General features: G+C 31.5%; 1 protein-coding gene and 1 long non-coding RNA gene across 2 annotated transcripts; both read right to left on the bottom strand.

Annotated features, from left to right (window-relative positions):
* Positions 1 to 2,024: 2,024 nt before the first annotated feature.
* On the bottom strand, positions 2,025 to 5,902 carry LOC134690503 (uncharacterized). Its single transcript, XR_010101949.1, has 3 exons — positions 5,795 to 5,902; positions 4,193 to 4,300; positions 2,025 to 2,313 (listed from the first exon to the last, which is right to left on the bottom strand). It is a non-coding gene; the product is annotated as an uncharacterized LOC134690503 (long non-coding RNA).
* A 410-nt stretch (positions 5,903 to 6,312) lies between these two features.
* LOC134690194 (adhesive plaque matrix protein 2-like) lies at positions 6,313 to 17,666 on the bottom strand. The gene is made up of 5 exons (XM_063550170.1): positions 17,226 to 17,666; positions 16,418 to 16,505; positions 7,838 to 7,951; positions 6,876 to 6,980; positions 6,313 to 6,464 (listed from the first exon to the last, which is right to left on the bottom strand). The coding sequence occupies exons 1-5, from the start codon at positions 17,526 to 17,528 to the stop codon at positions 6,313 to 6,315; spliced, it is 762 nt and encodes a 253-aa protein (XP_063406240.1). The 5' UTR covers positions 17,529 to 17,666.
* Positions 17,667 to 17,831: the final 165 nt, after the last annotated feature.

Genomic DNA, 17,831 nt, shown 5'->3' with positions numbered 1-17,831 from the left:
GAAATACGGATATTGATTAATTTAAAAGAGGGGTGAAAGATACCATAGGGACAGTCAAACTCATAGATTGAAAATAAACTGACAACGCCATGGCTAAAAAGTAAAAAGACAAACAGACAAATATTTGTACACAAAACATAACATAAAAAACTAAAGACTAAGTAACACGAACTCCACCAAAACCCGAGATGTTCTCAGGTGACCCGGAAGGTAAGCAGATCCTGCTCCACATGTGGCACATTTGCTGTTATAAATTTTGGAAATTATTTTACATTATGAAATGTATTTATCACATGCAAATCTCTAATTCACTGTCTGGATCTGGCTATACTGGTCTTTTTGTTTTTATCAGCACTTGTCTTCAACGTTTGTAGTAGACCTTGAGATAGAAAACTATTCGCCTCGGGTATCTCTGAAGAAGTGACACTTATTTTAGCTGATGCAGTACATTGGTGAATTGGATGTTATTAGATATCATATGAGTCTGTGAATTGTCATTGATATGGTTATATTTATAAATTTACTGTTTACAAATTTTTGAATTTTTTGAAAAACTAAGGCTTTTCTACCTTAGGCATAGATTACCTTAGCTGTATTTTGGCAAAACTTTTAGAAATTTTGGTCCTCAATGCTCTTCAACTTCGTACTTTCGTACTTTATTTGGCCTTTTTGACTTTTTTGGATTCGAGCGTCATTGCTGAGTCTTTTGTAGACGAAATGCGCGTCTGGCGTATATACTAAATTTAGTCCTGGTATTTATGGTGAGTTTTTTTAGAAGGTACAGTATAGCGGGTTATTTTAGCTGGTGTTTTTTGCTTATTTTCGCAGATTGAACAAAATCGCTAAAATTAATTCCGCCAATTCAAAAGTGTGCATGCAATGGTATTGATAAAAGTTTTGAATCTGCCAAAATAATAACCACCAAAATAATAACAACGAAAATATTTCGTATACCTTATTGAATGAAAATCGCGAAATTTGACACCTGTGAAATAACCCGCTATACGGTATTGGTCGAACTGTGCAGTTCCTGTTAAACACATCAACATGTGTCTGTATGTGATGGTATGTGGCCCCTCATGGGGGATCCAAGTAATCACATTATCACAATTTGTTTGCCAATATTATCACATACTGTAGATTCATTAATATTTGTTGGATACCAATTGTCGTGGATTTCGTGGGTACAAGAGGACCACGAATTTAAATGTTCAACGAATTACAAATATTCTAAAGGAATGTATGCAGACTTTGCCAAAACCACAAAATTATATATCCACGAATATACAGGTTTTCCTCAAACCACTAAAATTGATACCCACGAAAATAAATGAATCAACAGTAATCATTTATTATTTACTTTAAGACAATCACATAATCGAAACTATAGTCCTAAATTATCAAATAATAAACAAAATCATGGAATATTTGGTCTGGTCATCAAACAATCACTTAAAATCACATATTCAAAAAACGCATGAGGATCCTCTGGTATATAAACTTTCACAGTTGTTTCCCTTTGCTGCTCGCTCATGTTTGAATGGTTTTACACACGTCATTTCGGGACCCTTAATAGCTTGCTGTTCAATGTGAGCCAAGGCTACGTAAGTCCGTACGTAGTTGTTAACTTTTTATACATTGTGATTTGGATGGACAGTTGTCTTATTGGCACTCATATCACATCTTTTTATTCATATATCAAGTACTATTAGTTTTAATAGTTTTATAAATTTGTGTGAGTGTTGGTTGAGGCGACAAAGATCTTGTATGGTTTTCCATTTTATATCAATTGCAGTTGTAAAATGTTATATATGTTTGTCGTACGAAGCGGAATTATTCATACCTGAATATGCATTTGTTTACCTCTTTGATATTAACTATTAGTCCTATGTTCCTTATAACCAGTAGAAAAAAAATATTAATAGACCAGAAAATAAAACATTATTATTTTAACTGATTTACTTTATTTATTTAAATCTTGAAATAAGAAAGAAAAAAAACCATATATTTCAGGTAAACGTCTGTCAAAAACTGCAACAATGTGAACTTAATTTTTATGTCTTCCAAAGTATTATAAGGTTTTAATATAACGGTTAACAATATTTCTTTTATGAATTATACAAATTAAAATATAAATTCATATTCACAGATAGGATTCCGAAACAGGCGTCATTTAAAATTGAATATAATTTCCACTAGACCAACATAGAAGATAATAGTTCATATTGTATACACCAAACAAAGCATGTATTCCTCGTTCTCGTTTTCAAATCACAACTGTTGATGTCCATTCTTTTTACACAGCCACAGGATCTGAAACATGAGAAAAATATATTGTTTCAAAATTAGTTAACAAACACAAACACAATCACATTCATTTATTTTGATGCTACATTTAGTTTCATGAAATTTTCAGATTGTTTTCGACATATTAGTTTGAATGTCTCTTTGGATGTTTCTGTCTCTTTTTTAATTAGACTACGAAGGACCAATACTGTATATGTTCTAATGTTAAAATGATTCTTAGTTAAAAATTAATTCAGATAAAATGGTTAAGTCAGTTGTATTGTATCCTACTTAATTTACACTAAAATTGAAAAAATAACATTTATATAAGTTTATAAATATATTTATTTATATATTTTGGAAAACCAATACAATTTCTGCCAATTTAAACATGAAACAAGTTAATTGAAATTCGAATGATTAGGATTTAAAAATAAGTACTTTATGTCAAAACAGTACATGGTACACATTTATTAGAAATCTATTTTGTAAAACAACGTTTTCTGGTGTTAATATCTGAATTGTTTCATAAACAAACAAACACTTTACAATCATAAGGTATAGTGTATGTTTTTGTCAAAGTAATGCAAGCTAAATACCTGTTTGGCATAATAGGAAACAAAATGTATTCAAACTGTTCATAAGAAAAGATTGTCTTACATGCAATAAAGGCAACAGTAGTTGACCAACGTTAAAACCAAACTCCTACCACATATTTTTATTTATTTATATATATAGAGAACTATTAGTTTTTAGCAGTTTTGTTTATATGTGTGAGAGTGAGATTAGGCGAAAAGGATCTTATTTTTTGTGTTTTTCCATTTTTCAAGACTACAGTAGTTGGCCGACGTTAAAAATCCATACATCTAAAGAAATGAACTAAGTGAATCAATAAAACTAAATATAAGAATGACAGCGGGGGGGCATAAAAAAGTATGAAATAAATACCGAACTTCAAGACAATTCAAAAAGAAAAAGCTTCTAAAAACTGACAAAATCTAACGATAAAACAAACTGCATTATTCCTGCTTTGTACCAGCTTCGGAAAATGTTAGATTAAACCTGGTTTTATAGTTAGGTAACATAACACTTGTTAAATCGTAAAAAATATTCATTACTGTTCCAGCGTATTTGATTTTTAACATCGGGAATCTACCGTTGATTAACTTTAAAATACACCGTACTACATGTTGTTCGCTTTTGCAGATTACATTCTTTGCTCTAAAACCTCACTATAGAAAACTTGAACCACTTGAAGAAAAACGTGTTTCCGAATAACATAACACGAAAGAGTGTAGTGGAATACAAAATAGATATCTAATGTGTTCCTGTATCTACGATCACTACTGTGTGGTAGTTGGGTTCGTGGTGCTCGGGTTTAAGGTTTATATGTTGTGTTTTGTGTACAATTGATTGTCTTTTGATTTTTTATTCGTTTTTATCCACGTCATTTTCAGTTTGTTTTCGATTAATGAGTTTGAATATCCGTTTAACATTTTCACCTCTTCCTTCGAAGGGGCACAGTGACACCATAACGATTCAATGCCATCATTTGTACATGTGAAGTGATTGTAACATGCTCAAACAAAGTGCAGCTTTTTTTCTACAGAGCATCCAATCTCACAACCTTTTCGTTATGCCGATCAAATCATAATTTCATATGCATAAAACAATAACAATCAAAACCAAGGAGTAAACAAAGACTCACTGAACCAAAAGACATCTACATCAATAGTTATAAATAATGAATAAGAAATAACACGAACTCAACTAAAATCCGGGAGTGAAATCGTGTACTCCGGAAGGGTAAGCATTTCCTGCACCGTATACGGCATCCGTCGTGTTATTTCTTTGTTCAGTTCGGTAATGATGGATGGTTCTTATGACTGAGGAAGAATATAATTACCTTCGCATAGAGTTCCTTGAAACCCTGTAGTACATGAACACGTATACACTGACCCAGAAACAGTACAACTTCCGCTATTTTTGCATGGTAGACTGTGACAGGGGTCATCTACAAACAAATATACACATACAATTTAAGATTTCTATGGAATACACATTTTTCGTTCACTTGTGTGATGTCATTGAATAAATGCAGTAATTTAAAAATGTGCGTTATATTTTGGTGTAAACAGTAAAAGATGTGTGCTACATTTTAGAGAGCTACCATTTGATTTTTATGTCGGGGGAGGTGGAGCTAGATTAAAATGTGTGTCCTTTATTTTATTTTAGTTGTTATCTATGTCCTGCCTTTTTATTTTTCAATCTATTCGATCTTACTTTTTAATTAGTTAATCATGACTTTTTTCACATGAATTGGCATCTTTTTTTAAATCAATCAAAACAATTACCCCTTGCTAAGTTTTCAATTTATTCAGTTTTTTTAAAAATACATCCACTCCTTAAAAAAATTCTGGATCAACCACTGATCATTCTGTTTAATTTGTTTTAGAATAAACCATTGATAGACTCAGGAGAATTCAAAGTTTGACATAGTTGTATAGAAATAAAAAATTGTTAATTATAGTAAACTATGTTGCCAGAACACCTTGTCTGAAAAGGGACTTTAAATCAGATGTCTCATGTAGGTTAATGGTCATATGCACGCTTTCTGCATGCTACTGAACCCTTGCTCCAACTATTTGAGAGGCGAACTACCATGAGGGTATTCATTAAGTCAAACTTTCTGCATATATTTACATGCATAATACAAGTTTGATTTGTTGATGTTTTTATACCACATTCAGCACTCTTTGATATTTCATGGCAGTGAGTCTTTTGTTGGTAAAGGAGGGAAGATACAGTGCATGGAGGGAAAATTATTCAGTATTTTTGTGATTTTACTTTTTACACATTTTTTATGCTTTATACAATATTTATTGAATAGCATACTTTGTAAGAGTTAGGTGTAACCTGAACTATATTCGTGCCTGATTAACTACTTTGCGTGGCTGTCGAATCGATTTTTTTGCAGGCTACTTATTTTCGGATTTTTGAAAAATTATGTTTTTGTGGATATTTGATTTTGTGGTTTAGGCAATGTCTTCATATAAGATTTTAGCCTCGTTTAGTATTGACATTCGTGGTTCATCTAAAACCACGAAATCCATGAAAATTGGTATCCCTTTAATATTAATGTATCCACAGTATGTTGATATAAAAACATCAAAAAATTGATTTTTTTATGGATTTTAACATTTCTTACGGACATTTTTATATTGTTTTTCAATCACGATGTTTGATATCAAGTTTGGTGTCTTTTTATTTTAAGTAAATATATCTTTAATCCAATCTATTTACTATTTTGGGGTTTTGATCCCGATCAAGTTTTAATACTTTGAATGCTCAATACATGATGTCCAGCACTTCTTAAAATGTACTATTTTACATAAGGTTATTTAACATATTCCACATCAAAATTCTACCGTATATGGTATATCAAAGCTATTACTTATATGGTACATCAAATTTATTCAGCATCTTGTAAAAGTTATTGTTTACTTACTCTGACATGTTGCACCTGAATACCCTGTTGGGCAGGTACATGTATAACTGGATCCAACAATTGAGCAGGTTCCACTGTTCAAACAAGGTTGTGGAGTACATGGAGTATCTGTGAAATAACAGGAAGACAAAGTTTTAATGTAACATGTTCTTTATATAAAACTTGAAAAACTTCTTTTGCTGAACTCAAACCAATACTTTTGAATTAATCAATTTATTAAGGCAACAGAGAAACAAATGACATGCAAAAACTTTCGATACAATTGAAGTGAGACTAAGATGACGAAACCACAAAACAATATTAAGAATCCTAATCAGAATTCATTGTTTATGACATGTGATCATTTTTTACCTTCATCGGGTATGATCTAGGATATATGTATGGAAAGCCAAAAATGTTAAACGTCTGATAACATCAAACACAAACATCAAAACAAGGAAATCATAAACATGTCATCCTAACGCCAACTGTGTTCTATGTTTATAATGCGGTCTTAGCAGAAATTTGTTTACAACCATCTACAAGAGGTAGCCGTTAGGAAAACCAAACACTATAAACTTACTCTCGCATACTGGTCCACTGTAGCCGTCTTGACAACCGCATGCAAAATTTGAACCGGAAATAGAACAAACGCCATTGTTCAAACAAGGATCAGACGTACACGGAGTATCTGAAAAAAGTAGCAGTTTGTATATTGCATTTGATAAACATCAAAATAACGTTTCTATCAATTCTATTATTTTTCTTTATTTGTTTTGATATGTTAAATATCCAGATTTAATAATGAAATATTAATATATTTAAGCTAAAACAAAAGTATACCGGACTCTCAGTTAAATTCATAGAAAGGGAAGTCCACAAAACTTCCAAAATTGAACATTAAAGTGCATTATACAATGTAACAGCTCCTTGATACATAGATGGATATACCTATACAATGGAATTGACTTGCTTCAATGTATTTTTTCTCTAGCGGGGATATAATAACCGTGATTATCCTATATAAAAGAAATAAAATATCGCCAAAAAGTCAACTCGTTACAAAACACCAATACTAACTAACGCATGCGTCCTTACGTACTTTGACAAGTGTCTCCGTAATATCCGTCTAAGCAGTTACAAATATATCCTGAACCACTGACGTCACAGTTTCCATGGACACATGGGGATGATGTACATGGTGTTGCTGAAATAAAATGTGTAAACTTAAACATGTTTATACATGTATTTTTATCAATTTTACGCATATTGATACACTCTACATTGAAAAGACCTGTTTCGAATTAAATACTCAAAATGAAAATAAATTCCCCCCCCCCTCCCAAAAAAAAGGGGGTGAAATATTTTACGGCACTACCACCATTTTACATCTGATTATTTAAGAGAGCTAGTAGGAATTTATTTTGCAATGAGCTAGGTGTATGTTGTTGTTGTTTTTCGAGTTCGAACCGATTTACTAATTACCTTAAACATGCTAAAAGCCATATAATAAAAAAAATGCGATGAAATATGAAGAATTATGATTGATGGACTTGGTAAATTTTCATTGCAATAAAATTCAATGTAATTTGAAATTTACTGTCTTATAAATTTTATTCTATGATTTTTGACATTATAAAACAATCATAGTAAGTGCAAGACAAACTTGCCAAAACAAATCGTCAGGATAATAAATGTGTACGCAAGACACGCGTTTCGTTTCAAAAGTCTCATCAGGGACGCTCGAATGTCTTATTGTGAGGCAAAAAAGGACGCTGTTAAAGTCACAGGGAAACTTCTCTATAGTTAGTCAAATGTTATGATAAAGTTTATAGTTTCAACAAGTTAAATGTATAAATATCAAAAAAATATTAAGATCTGTCTTGGTGTCATTCAGAAAACTAAATGTTTTTGAACAAACTTTGGTATGATTTTAAAGATGTTGAATCAATATATTGTGACATCATATGACTTAACGATTAGCTGTTGTAACTATGGCAACCTCAGTTAGTCAATAGGACGTTGCTTTATATCAACTTGTTGTTCCTTTGTTCCTTTACTTACATTCACAATATTCTCCATAGAATCCCGTTGCACAGCGACAACCAAACCCATTTGCCACATTTCGGCATGCTCCACCATTTTGACACTCATTATTGTAGTCATCGCACGGAGTGGCTAAAAAATATAAAATTGGCAATGGGAATGGGGAATATATAAAAGAGACTACACCCCGACTAAAGAGGAGACAACAGCAGAATTAAGGCCACCAATGATTGCTAACCTCTACGCCGTCTGCTAGAAAGTTGTCTCATTGGCAATTTTACCACATATTTGTTATTTTGAATAAACTCAGTCTTATGGCTTTATATCTTTGAAACAGTATTAACTCTATTGTCTTTATTCACTAAAACACGCGTGGTAAACACGAGAATCTGTTCTTTTCAATTTCTTATTGTGTTTATGCTTTTGTGTGCAGAGATTATTATTATTATTTTGTATATAAAATATATATGAAAAACAAACGAACAATTTTAGTCCACTTCTAATGTTGAAATTAGTATATCGATATAGTCGTATTCATTGTACAATTTTTATGCTTTGACATAAAGCAATACAAAATTATTAATGTCTGTATGTGAGACAATCAGGAATTCTAATCGTTGGACGACTGTGATATGGTTTAATTATTATAAACAGCAACATGAACATCAACTAATTAATTTCATTAATCTTTTATAAACGTACACAATTATTTGATGAGTTTTTTATCAGCATTTTGAATCTTCAAGTACATCATTCAAGAAAAAACTTCAACAGAAATTATGTTTTGATGTGATTACACTCATCATAGATACCACGATTGGAATTTTGTATTTGCGGCAGACGCGCGTTTTGTCTACAAAGGACTCATCAGTGACGCACGTTTCGTCTACAAAGGACTCATCAGTGACGCGCGAAACCAAAATATTATTTTTTTTAAACAGCCGAAGTACGAAAGTTGAAGAGCATTGAGGATAAAAAAAAAGTTTGAACAAATGCAGCTTATGTAATCTATTCCAGAGGTAGACAATGTAAAATTTTGTAAACAGTTGATTTATAATCAAGACCAATTCAATGATATTTCAGCAGTTTCGTCTAACATGCAATCCATTATGGGTCATATATGTGGGATGTATTGTTTGTAATAGTAATCCATATGGGTCATATATGTGGGATGTGTTGTTTGAATGTAAATTGCTTTCTAACAGTTGCATGTGGGTGACAATGTTGACTTCAACGTAAATAGTCAATAAATAATATATTGAACAGTATAATTTACTAAAAAATTTCTATAAATTCTCTTAGAGTAATCGCGCTTATGAAAGCTGGTTCAAAGCACTAACAACTCTTTAAAAAACATATATCGAAGACTTAAATGTCATACATTTAACAACAAATAGATTTAGTGTAAGACGTCATTAACCATCAGCGAAAAACAGGACCTTGCGCAATGCCAAAATACAAATGGTATAGACAAATTGTAGAACCGTGAAAGTCCTCATGTATATAACAATAATATCAGTTTAGTTTTAATTTATTGATTACTATAATATCAATATTTATACAAATAAAACAATATTCAAAGACATAATGACATTCATGGATTATTATCCTTTAAGAATAAATGTATCTTAAGGGGGTAGACATTGGGTCAGGGAGATAACACTTTAAATCAGTTATGTGTTTGTAACAGACAAGTATCATCAATGTATTTTAAGCATTTACCTGAAACTGAAACAGATTGGAAATAATCTATGTAATCTAGAAGCTTAGAATATATTTATGAAAATGGTTGACAAAAACGTACTGATGATTTTAAGAGTTATTTCCCTTAATCTAAGTCTACCTCCTTAAGGATGGACAAGTTTAACCGGATCGTAACTCTGTTTCTGTTCTCAGTTAACAACATCTTCGCTAAAATAAGAATGTTATATTTAGCTTCACATCAATTTTCTACAAATATAGACCAACTTTCAACCCAAATCTTCGTTACTATGGAATAATTTATTAACGGTTTTAAGTCCTATTCGGTAAGAAGTAAAATTACTGAACTTAAAGGAAAATCAATTCGGAAAGTCCATAATCACATGGCAAAATCAAATAACAAAACACATCAAAAACGAATGGACAAGAACTGTTATATTCCTGACTTGGTACAGTCATTTTCAAATGCAGAAAATGGTGGATTCAACCTGGTTCTATAGCGCTTACCCTCTCACTTTAATGACATTCTCATTAAATTCTGTTATCTTTACATTGATGTTAAATAAACAGACACAATAAATAAAATAGTCAAAATATGGGTACATCAGCCATCATCGTATAACAATTTTAAAAGGAACAATTTAACAGAACACAAAAACATCTACTATTTAAATACATGATTATATCATTTTCCAGTTCTACATAGATTATGTTTATTGATTTTAATACAGACATGGAAACATCGATGTGATATATAAACAACGTAAGATGACACCGTGGTATCCTGTACACCATTCGGCTTCGCCTCAGGGTGTATTTGGATACTTCATGATGTTAAAATATCCATATCTACGGATATGGCCGTAGATAACTTAAAATATCACCTTGTCAATACTAGTAATGAACAGTGCTAAATCAACAAAAACATAAACTAATAAAATTGGAAAGTTTTTTTGTGTTCAAGTACGTTCTAGTTTTCACATAAACGTATAGTATATATATCAACTATTACGTGTCGGAATATATTGTCGAATTTCTGCTACAACCACCATTAAATGAGAATGGAAATGGGGAATATGTCAAAGAGATAACAACCCGACAATAGATAAATTTTTTAAACAGAATTCCTGCACAAAATCAGGATTATGAAAGGTTTTTTTTACCATTCTCATGCCTCTTGATACGAGAAACTCTTTAAAAAAATTAAGCTTGGAATTTGATTATTTTAGGTTTTTGTACAAAATTATCCCAGTATGGAAGAAAACAACATGTTGACAACTGAAGTTATTAATGCACAGACGACAAAGCCACATTCGTATTGTTATAGAACAAGGTCTATAAATGAATAAGTATCAGCGATGTAACAACCAACACGGAATATACTAGTACATGAAATAAATCGCCATTTTCAGCATCTTTAGCATAGGTTCAAGTTCTAAAATAGTATACGCAAATTTCATCTACAAAAAGACTCATCAGTGATACCTGAATAAAAATATGGACATTGTATCATTTGCATATAAATGACGTCATGACACTGTTGTATTATAATCTTAAATACAATTGAAATGTTTTAAATACTCAGTTTGACTATTGTATTTAATTCTAGATTCATTATTTATTAAATGGTCCTTGTTTTTGTTATTTGCACATTCGTTAAGAGAAATGGTGCGTTGATGGATTGCATTTATGTATTGTTCGTTTGTTTATCGTGTACACTGTTTAAATTGAAAAATCGACATAATTACATAGTGCTTTACTGATTAAAATTAAATTTGTGAAAAGAAACACTTTTTATTTCAGCATCAATAGCATAGACTTATCATAGATTCAAGTAAAAGAATAGTGTAGGCCAATTACATCTACAAAAAGACTCATCAGTGATACTTGAACTAAAAAGACAGACATTTTGTCGTCTGCGTATTAATGACGTCATCACTGGTGTATAGTAATCTTAAATACAATTGAAATGTTTTAAATACTCAATTTGACTATTGTATTTAATTCTAGATTCATTATTTATTAAATGGTCCTCGTTTTTGTTATTTGCACATTCGTTAAGAGAAATGGTGCGTTGATGGATTGCATTTATGTATTGTTCGTTTGTTTATCGTGTACACTGTTTAAATTGAAAAATCGACATAATTACATAGTGCTTTACTGATTAAAATTAAATTTGTGAAAAGAAAAAACTTTTTATTTCAGCATCAATAGCATAGACTTATCATAGATTCAAGTAAAGGAATAGTGTAGGCCAATTACATCTACAAACAGACTCATCAGTGATACTTGAATTAAAAAGACAGACTTTTTGTCGTCTGCTTATTAATGACGTCATCACTGGTGTATAGTAATCTTAGAAACAATTGAAATGTTTTAAATACTCATTTTGACTGTTGTATTTCATTCTAGATTCATTATTTATTAAATGGTCTTTGTTTTTGTTATTTGCACATCCGTTAAGAGAAATGGTGCGTTGATGGATTGCATTTTTGTTATGTTTGCACACTGTTTAAAATCGACAACATTACATAGTGCTTTACTAATTAAAACCAAAATTGGATTTATGAAAAGAATTTTTGGATGCATCTATTGAATATTGACATTAAACAAATTGAGACGAATAGTTAATTTATTTTAACATACAGCGTCGACACAAAAAGTCAAAAACAGAGATTGAAGAATTCAAGCCTTGGAGAACATAATGTATAGTACATTGACAATAACTGTTTAGTGTCTTTAAATATTAGCTGTATTTGTACGAGGCTAGGAAACAAGGTGTATGCGAGTTTTTAGCGAGCTACTACACATGTTTCGAGTCGAGTACAAATACTTCTGATATTTAAAGACACTAAACAGTTATTGTCTTTATCCTGCAATTAGTTCTGTACATTATTTGTGTTTTGAAAGACACAAAAAACACATTTTTTTGCATTTATTTTCGGTTTGAAATCCCTTGAGGCCCGTGTAGTAATACAGTAATCACACATTCAGCTAAAGACGGGTTCGCAAAAAAAGAATCTCGAATGGTCAACAATAAAACATCGTTCAAGGTGAATAATTATCTATTTTAACATAACAACATAACAACATAACAACTAATATCAACAGTAACAACAAATAACAAAACATTGTCCAATTTGAAACATGAGTGTACGAGTTGTCCTACGCTTCAGACTCGACATTCACTAAACATGCATGCTAAAATTGACATGGTTGTTTTTGTAAAAAAATCATACACATTCAAGTTTTGAAATCGATAGGTGTCATCGTAGAAAAGACTGCTGTTCATGTGTGTATGTTATCAGAAAATTGGTGTGATTCTTGTTGCTCTAAAGAAATGTTTGAAAACAAACAGAACGTATTAAAAAAGTAATCGTTAATTCGCAATCAATGCGTCATTGGAATGCTGCTGCAATACACATTCTGAGGTCACGCAGGTTTATACAATACTTAGTCCGGCAGTGGGCGGAGCTTTAAAGCGATATCTGTATAGTATACAGATACAGCATAGCGATATCTGTAGGGCTGTATCTGTATAGTAGAACACCCAATTGCAGGATGAATTGTTTTTAAGACTTGGTGTTTTGGAAGCTTTTAATGAGTGCTTCGACGCAATTGATTGAATTAAGCTATTTCCACCTAACAAAATCAACTGACAAGAACACACGTATTTGATATGTATGCTCTTCTATATTTTTAAAGTCAATGTATATCAGGCATGATATATTGCAAGTTTGAAATTGTAATACATGGTAATGCATTACATTTTTCACAAGTTGTTGCACTTAATGTCTAATGCAGCAAAAAATTTCACAAATGTAATGTGTAATTCAATGCATTTCCTTAAATTGCAACGTAAATCACCCCTTGCCTGTTTTATATTCTTTCTTCAGATAACCTTTTTTATGTTTGTCACATCATTCTTTCAGGTGAAGGCTAGTTTGTATACCAAAATTTCATAAGACTCACACAATTTAGTCTTGGTCCTATCCACTTTGAACACATCACATCAAGACACCCATTTTTTATTTAATCATTAGGAAAATTTATGGAAACAGTTTCTAAAAAGGTATCACTCAAAGGCATTGAAATTCTAGTTAGATCCAAATTTTGGGGGGATATGTGACATGTTCACCCCCTTTTTTGCAATATTTTAGGGAAAATAAATGCAAAATGATGCCATGCATACACATAAAATGAATTAATTTTCACCCTTTTATTTTTTCAAATCAAATCTATGAAAAATACTAATTACATACATATGCAAATGTACAACACAAACAGTTAGGTTAATGCTTTAGAAATCCAGGAAAAGGAGATGATAAAACATTTTTAATTTTATTTTCTAACAGTGAAGTGCTACCTTAAACAATGAGCAAAACCAATACCGCATAGTCAGCTATAAAAAGCACCGAAAGGACAATTTAAAACTATTCAAACGAGAAAACTAACGGCCTAATTTATGTAAAAAATGAAAGAAAACAATAATGTAACATATACAAACGACAACCACTGAATTACAGGCTACTGACTTCGGACAGGTACATACATAGAGATTGTGGCGGGGTTAAACATGTAAGCGGGATCCCAACCCTCCGCTAACATGGGACAGTGGTATACAGTACAATATGAGAACGAACTATGAAAATCAGTTTAAAAAGGCTTAACTCATCAGATGGATTAATATAAGAGTGGACGTGGACAGGTACTTGTACATCCCAACAACAAAACGACACTAGGAACAGATCTGAGAGTACTCGCAGTTAACTGACAGCTACTTCAAAGCCACAAACAACTCACAAAAAATTATGCATTTAAAACTAAATACCTTAATTGATAAAACATATGCTACATAGTTTTAAGATTTACTTTTAGTAGTCGAAACTATTTTTTAAATTTGTGCTACTTTCCAGTATGTTCTTTTCTGAAAGGGCCTGATTAGGTGGTGTTACATTTTACAAAGACTATGGAAATTCATTTTATAGATTTACTGTTCGAAAAAGTATAAATTATTCGAAATACTAAGGACATTCATATCCCTGGCATAACTTCGTACTTTATTTTGACTTTTTAACATTTTAGATACGAGCAGCACTGATGAGTCTTTCGTAGACGAAACGCAACGAAATGCGCGTCTGGAGTAAATACAAAATTTAATCCTGGTATCTATGATGAGTTTAGTTACCTTAGCCATATTTGGAACAACTTTTTTGGAATTTTGGGTCCTAAATTCTCTTCAACTTTATAATTGTTTGGCTTTCTAACTATTTTGATATGACCGTCACTGATAAGTTTTGTGAAGATGAAACGGATGTCTTGGGATCACAGATGCATCAGAAACATTTTTATGGATATCTGATTTCGTGGTTTTGACCATCTCTGCATACAAATCCACAAGACAATGATATTCGTTGAACATTTAGATCCGTGGTTCATCTGCTGTCCCGAAAGCCACGACAATTGGTATGTAACGAATAAAAACAGATCCACAGACGAAAATAGCTGTTTATAAAAGACGAAAGCAAATAAACAGAACAGACAAAAACAACTCAACAGAGTAAAAGGAAAAAAAACCTGAACAAAACTGACGATAACAACTAAATAGAATAAAAGAAAAAAAGACTTAATAAAACAGACGATAACAACTAAACAGAAAAAAGAAAAAAACTTAACTAAACAGATGATAACAACTAAATAGAATAAAGAAAAACACCCTGAATAAAACAGAAGAAAACACTGATCATTATGAACACATGCAACTGAAACGACCAGACGGGAAGGACGTTACAGAACCGGCGGAAACAATTGTCAGAACAAACGCAACAACTACAAAATGTATATGTATATATCAATGCTGCTTTTAAAACTCTTTTTGTGTATTTAATTTTTAATATATTCGTCTATTAAAATAGATATATGTATTTTGTAAAAAAAACATACTCTCAGTTATCAGTAAATTGATACCAGGCTGAGCATATACACATATGTACATTTACGGATTTACAATCTGTTGATACCTATAGTTTTGCATAACACAATGTCATATGTTTCCCGGATTGTTTATGACGTCTTTACACTCCATTGGATGTTGGATGTGCACTGATTGATATTTCAGTCTTAGTTAATGATATTTTATTAGTTGTAATTAACTTTGAACTAGCTGGACGTGTACGGTTTGATATTTTTATCCTACAAACATGATATTTTGTGAATTTTTATTGACTTTGAACTAGCTGTAAGTAACTGCGGGTACTCCCATATATGTACTGAATGTACTTTTGTTGTGGAAATTTATAAGAACAGAACACCTCAAAACAATGGAACCAAAGAATAGTGCTGGAAATGAATAGATCAAAGCACCTAAACAGAGCAGTTCAAATCACCTTAATGGAAGCCACGAGCGTAGAATTATTAGAGCCCAAAGCGCCCGACCAAAAGAACTCAAAGAGCCTATAGTAATATGAAGTACGCAATTTTAGTTACTATACTATATAGCAATGTAAATAAATGATTTCAGGATTGAACCATCTTTTCGTCTGTTCTGACCTTTAGAAATATAAAGCATTTAGTACCACAAATTCCTAAAGGTTTTGCAAAATACAGCTAAGGTGATATATTCCTGAGGAAGAAAAGCCTTAATAATTCAAAAATTTAATTGAATTTGAATATGATTAAGATTATAATATTTAGTCAAAGATATAAAATATTCCTTTATTTGTATATGGTTATACAGTTCGCATACCACATAACTTTCTTCGGGTTCTGACTTAATCAAGATGAAATATCTATATATATATATATAAACATGTCAACAAAATGTTTTGAATACGGTTGTATATATAATTGTATATACAATGTGTTTACAAAATAAAGACAAACTTTGATGTCACCTACCGTATGTATGACAGAACCTTTCGTCTGGATAGAGAACATAGCATTTGGTATCCGGCGGACAGGTGTTTGGCCAACAAGCATCAAAATCCTGAAAGATAGACCCCAAAATATTCAGTGACACTCAGATATAGAAAAAAAGGCATATGATAACAAAATGTTCTTTTTTTGAAACTTGAAAAAGTTTTCTTTTCAAGCTGTAAATAGTTACTTATTTTGTATTGAACAATTTGGCATTGAAAGCACTATACTATGACAAGAGAGAATCGGATTTCTAGTACGGTATTTGAGCAAAGCCAAAGCCATGCGAACAATGCAAAGCGAAAAAAAACTAATGCGACTTTTCTTGTTTTGTTTTATTTCCCAAAAATATAGATTCTAAATCTTTATATATAAATAGCAAAAAATAGCAACAAAATTGTAACCTTCCAATCAAAAAACATCATAAGTCAAAAATAAAACAAACAAAGTTGATTACAGAAAGAAACCTGGATACTATAATCAAAATAGGTATAGGTGTTACATATGAATTTAGAATAAATAAGTCATGATAAAAGTTGTCAAGGTACCATCATAATTTAATACGCCATATGCGCGTTTTGTTTACATAAAACTCATCAGTGACGCTCAGATCAAAATAGTTATCAAGCCAAACAAGTATAAATTTTAAACGTATTGAGTACCCATATTCCAAAAGGTTTTGCCAAATACGACTAAGGTAATCTATACCTGAGATAAGTAAATCCTTAGTTTTCGAAAAAAAATCATAGTTTTGTAAACAGGAAATTTAAATTAAAAAAAAATTCTTTACCTTGTTCCAATTGGCTTTTTCTGAGAAAAATATGCCATCAACACTTTCAAGCGCATCTCCTGGATAGTTAGCTTGTAGTAACTGGCATATATAATTATTCTTGTCAAAATTAACTGCATTGCAGTTTGTATGCATTAAACATTCCTTCATACACATCTGTGGTCCCATATGAGGGAAGGCTAGCATGACAAACGAGTCCAATTGTTTGTTCTTTTGATATGTACCACCTGTAACGTTGTGCACTGTTGCAAGATAAACAGTTCTCATGCAATGGAATAAAAGTAAACAAATCACAGTTTTCATTTTGCAGCTGCTTACGTATCGTTTCTTTTTAAGTCTGCTTACTTGCTTCAAAGTATGTTGATATGTATAACAACTTCTGGTAGATACCAGCCGCTACGTTGTGGACTGTTACAAAATTAACAGTACTAATACAATGGAATAAAATCAATCAAACATAAAATATTCATTTTGTAGATGTTTTAGTTTCGTATATAGAAATGTGATCATTCTGATTTGTTTCTTTTAAAAGTCAGCTGACCTGCTTCAACGTATGTTTGGATATACTGTCACTACAATATGCATATGTTCATAGCTATGAAAATA

Source organism: Mytilus trossulus, chromosome 11 (assembly GCF_036588685.1).
Source record: "Mytilus trossulus isolate FHL-02 chromosome 11, PNRI_Mtr1.1.1.hap1, whole genome shotgun sequence".
Taxonomy (NCBI): domain Eukaryota; kingdom Metazoa; phylum Mollusca; class Bivalvia; order Mytilida; family Mytilidae; genus Mytilus; species Mytilus trossulus.
The sequence above is the reverse complement of the archived record's forward strand: the minus strand, read 5'-3'. Positions and strand labels throughout refer to the sequence as shown.

Coding starts and splice junctions, on each gene's coding strand:
- LOC134690194 (XM_063550170.1), bottom strand. CDS start 17,528: ATGAAAACTGTGATTTGTTTACTTTTATTCCATTGCATGAGAACTGTT. Junction 16,506..17,225: donor AAAAAGCCAATTGGAACAAG/GTAAAGAATTTT, acceptor TCTATCTTTCAG/GATTTTGATGCTTGTTGGCC. Junction 7,952..16,417: donor AAGGTTCTGTCATACATACG/GTAGGTGACATC, acceptor TATATTTTTTAG/CCACTCCGTGCGATGACTAC.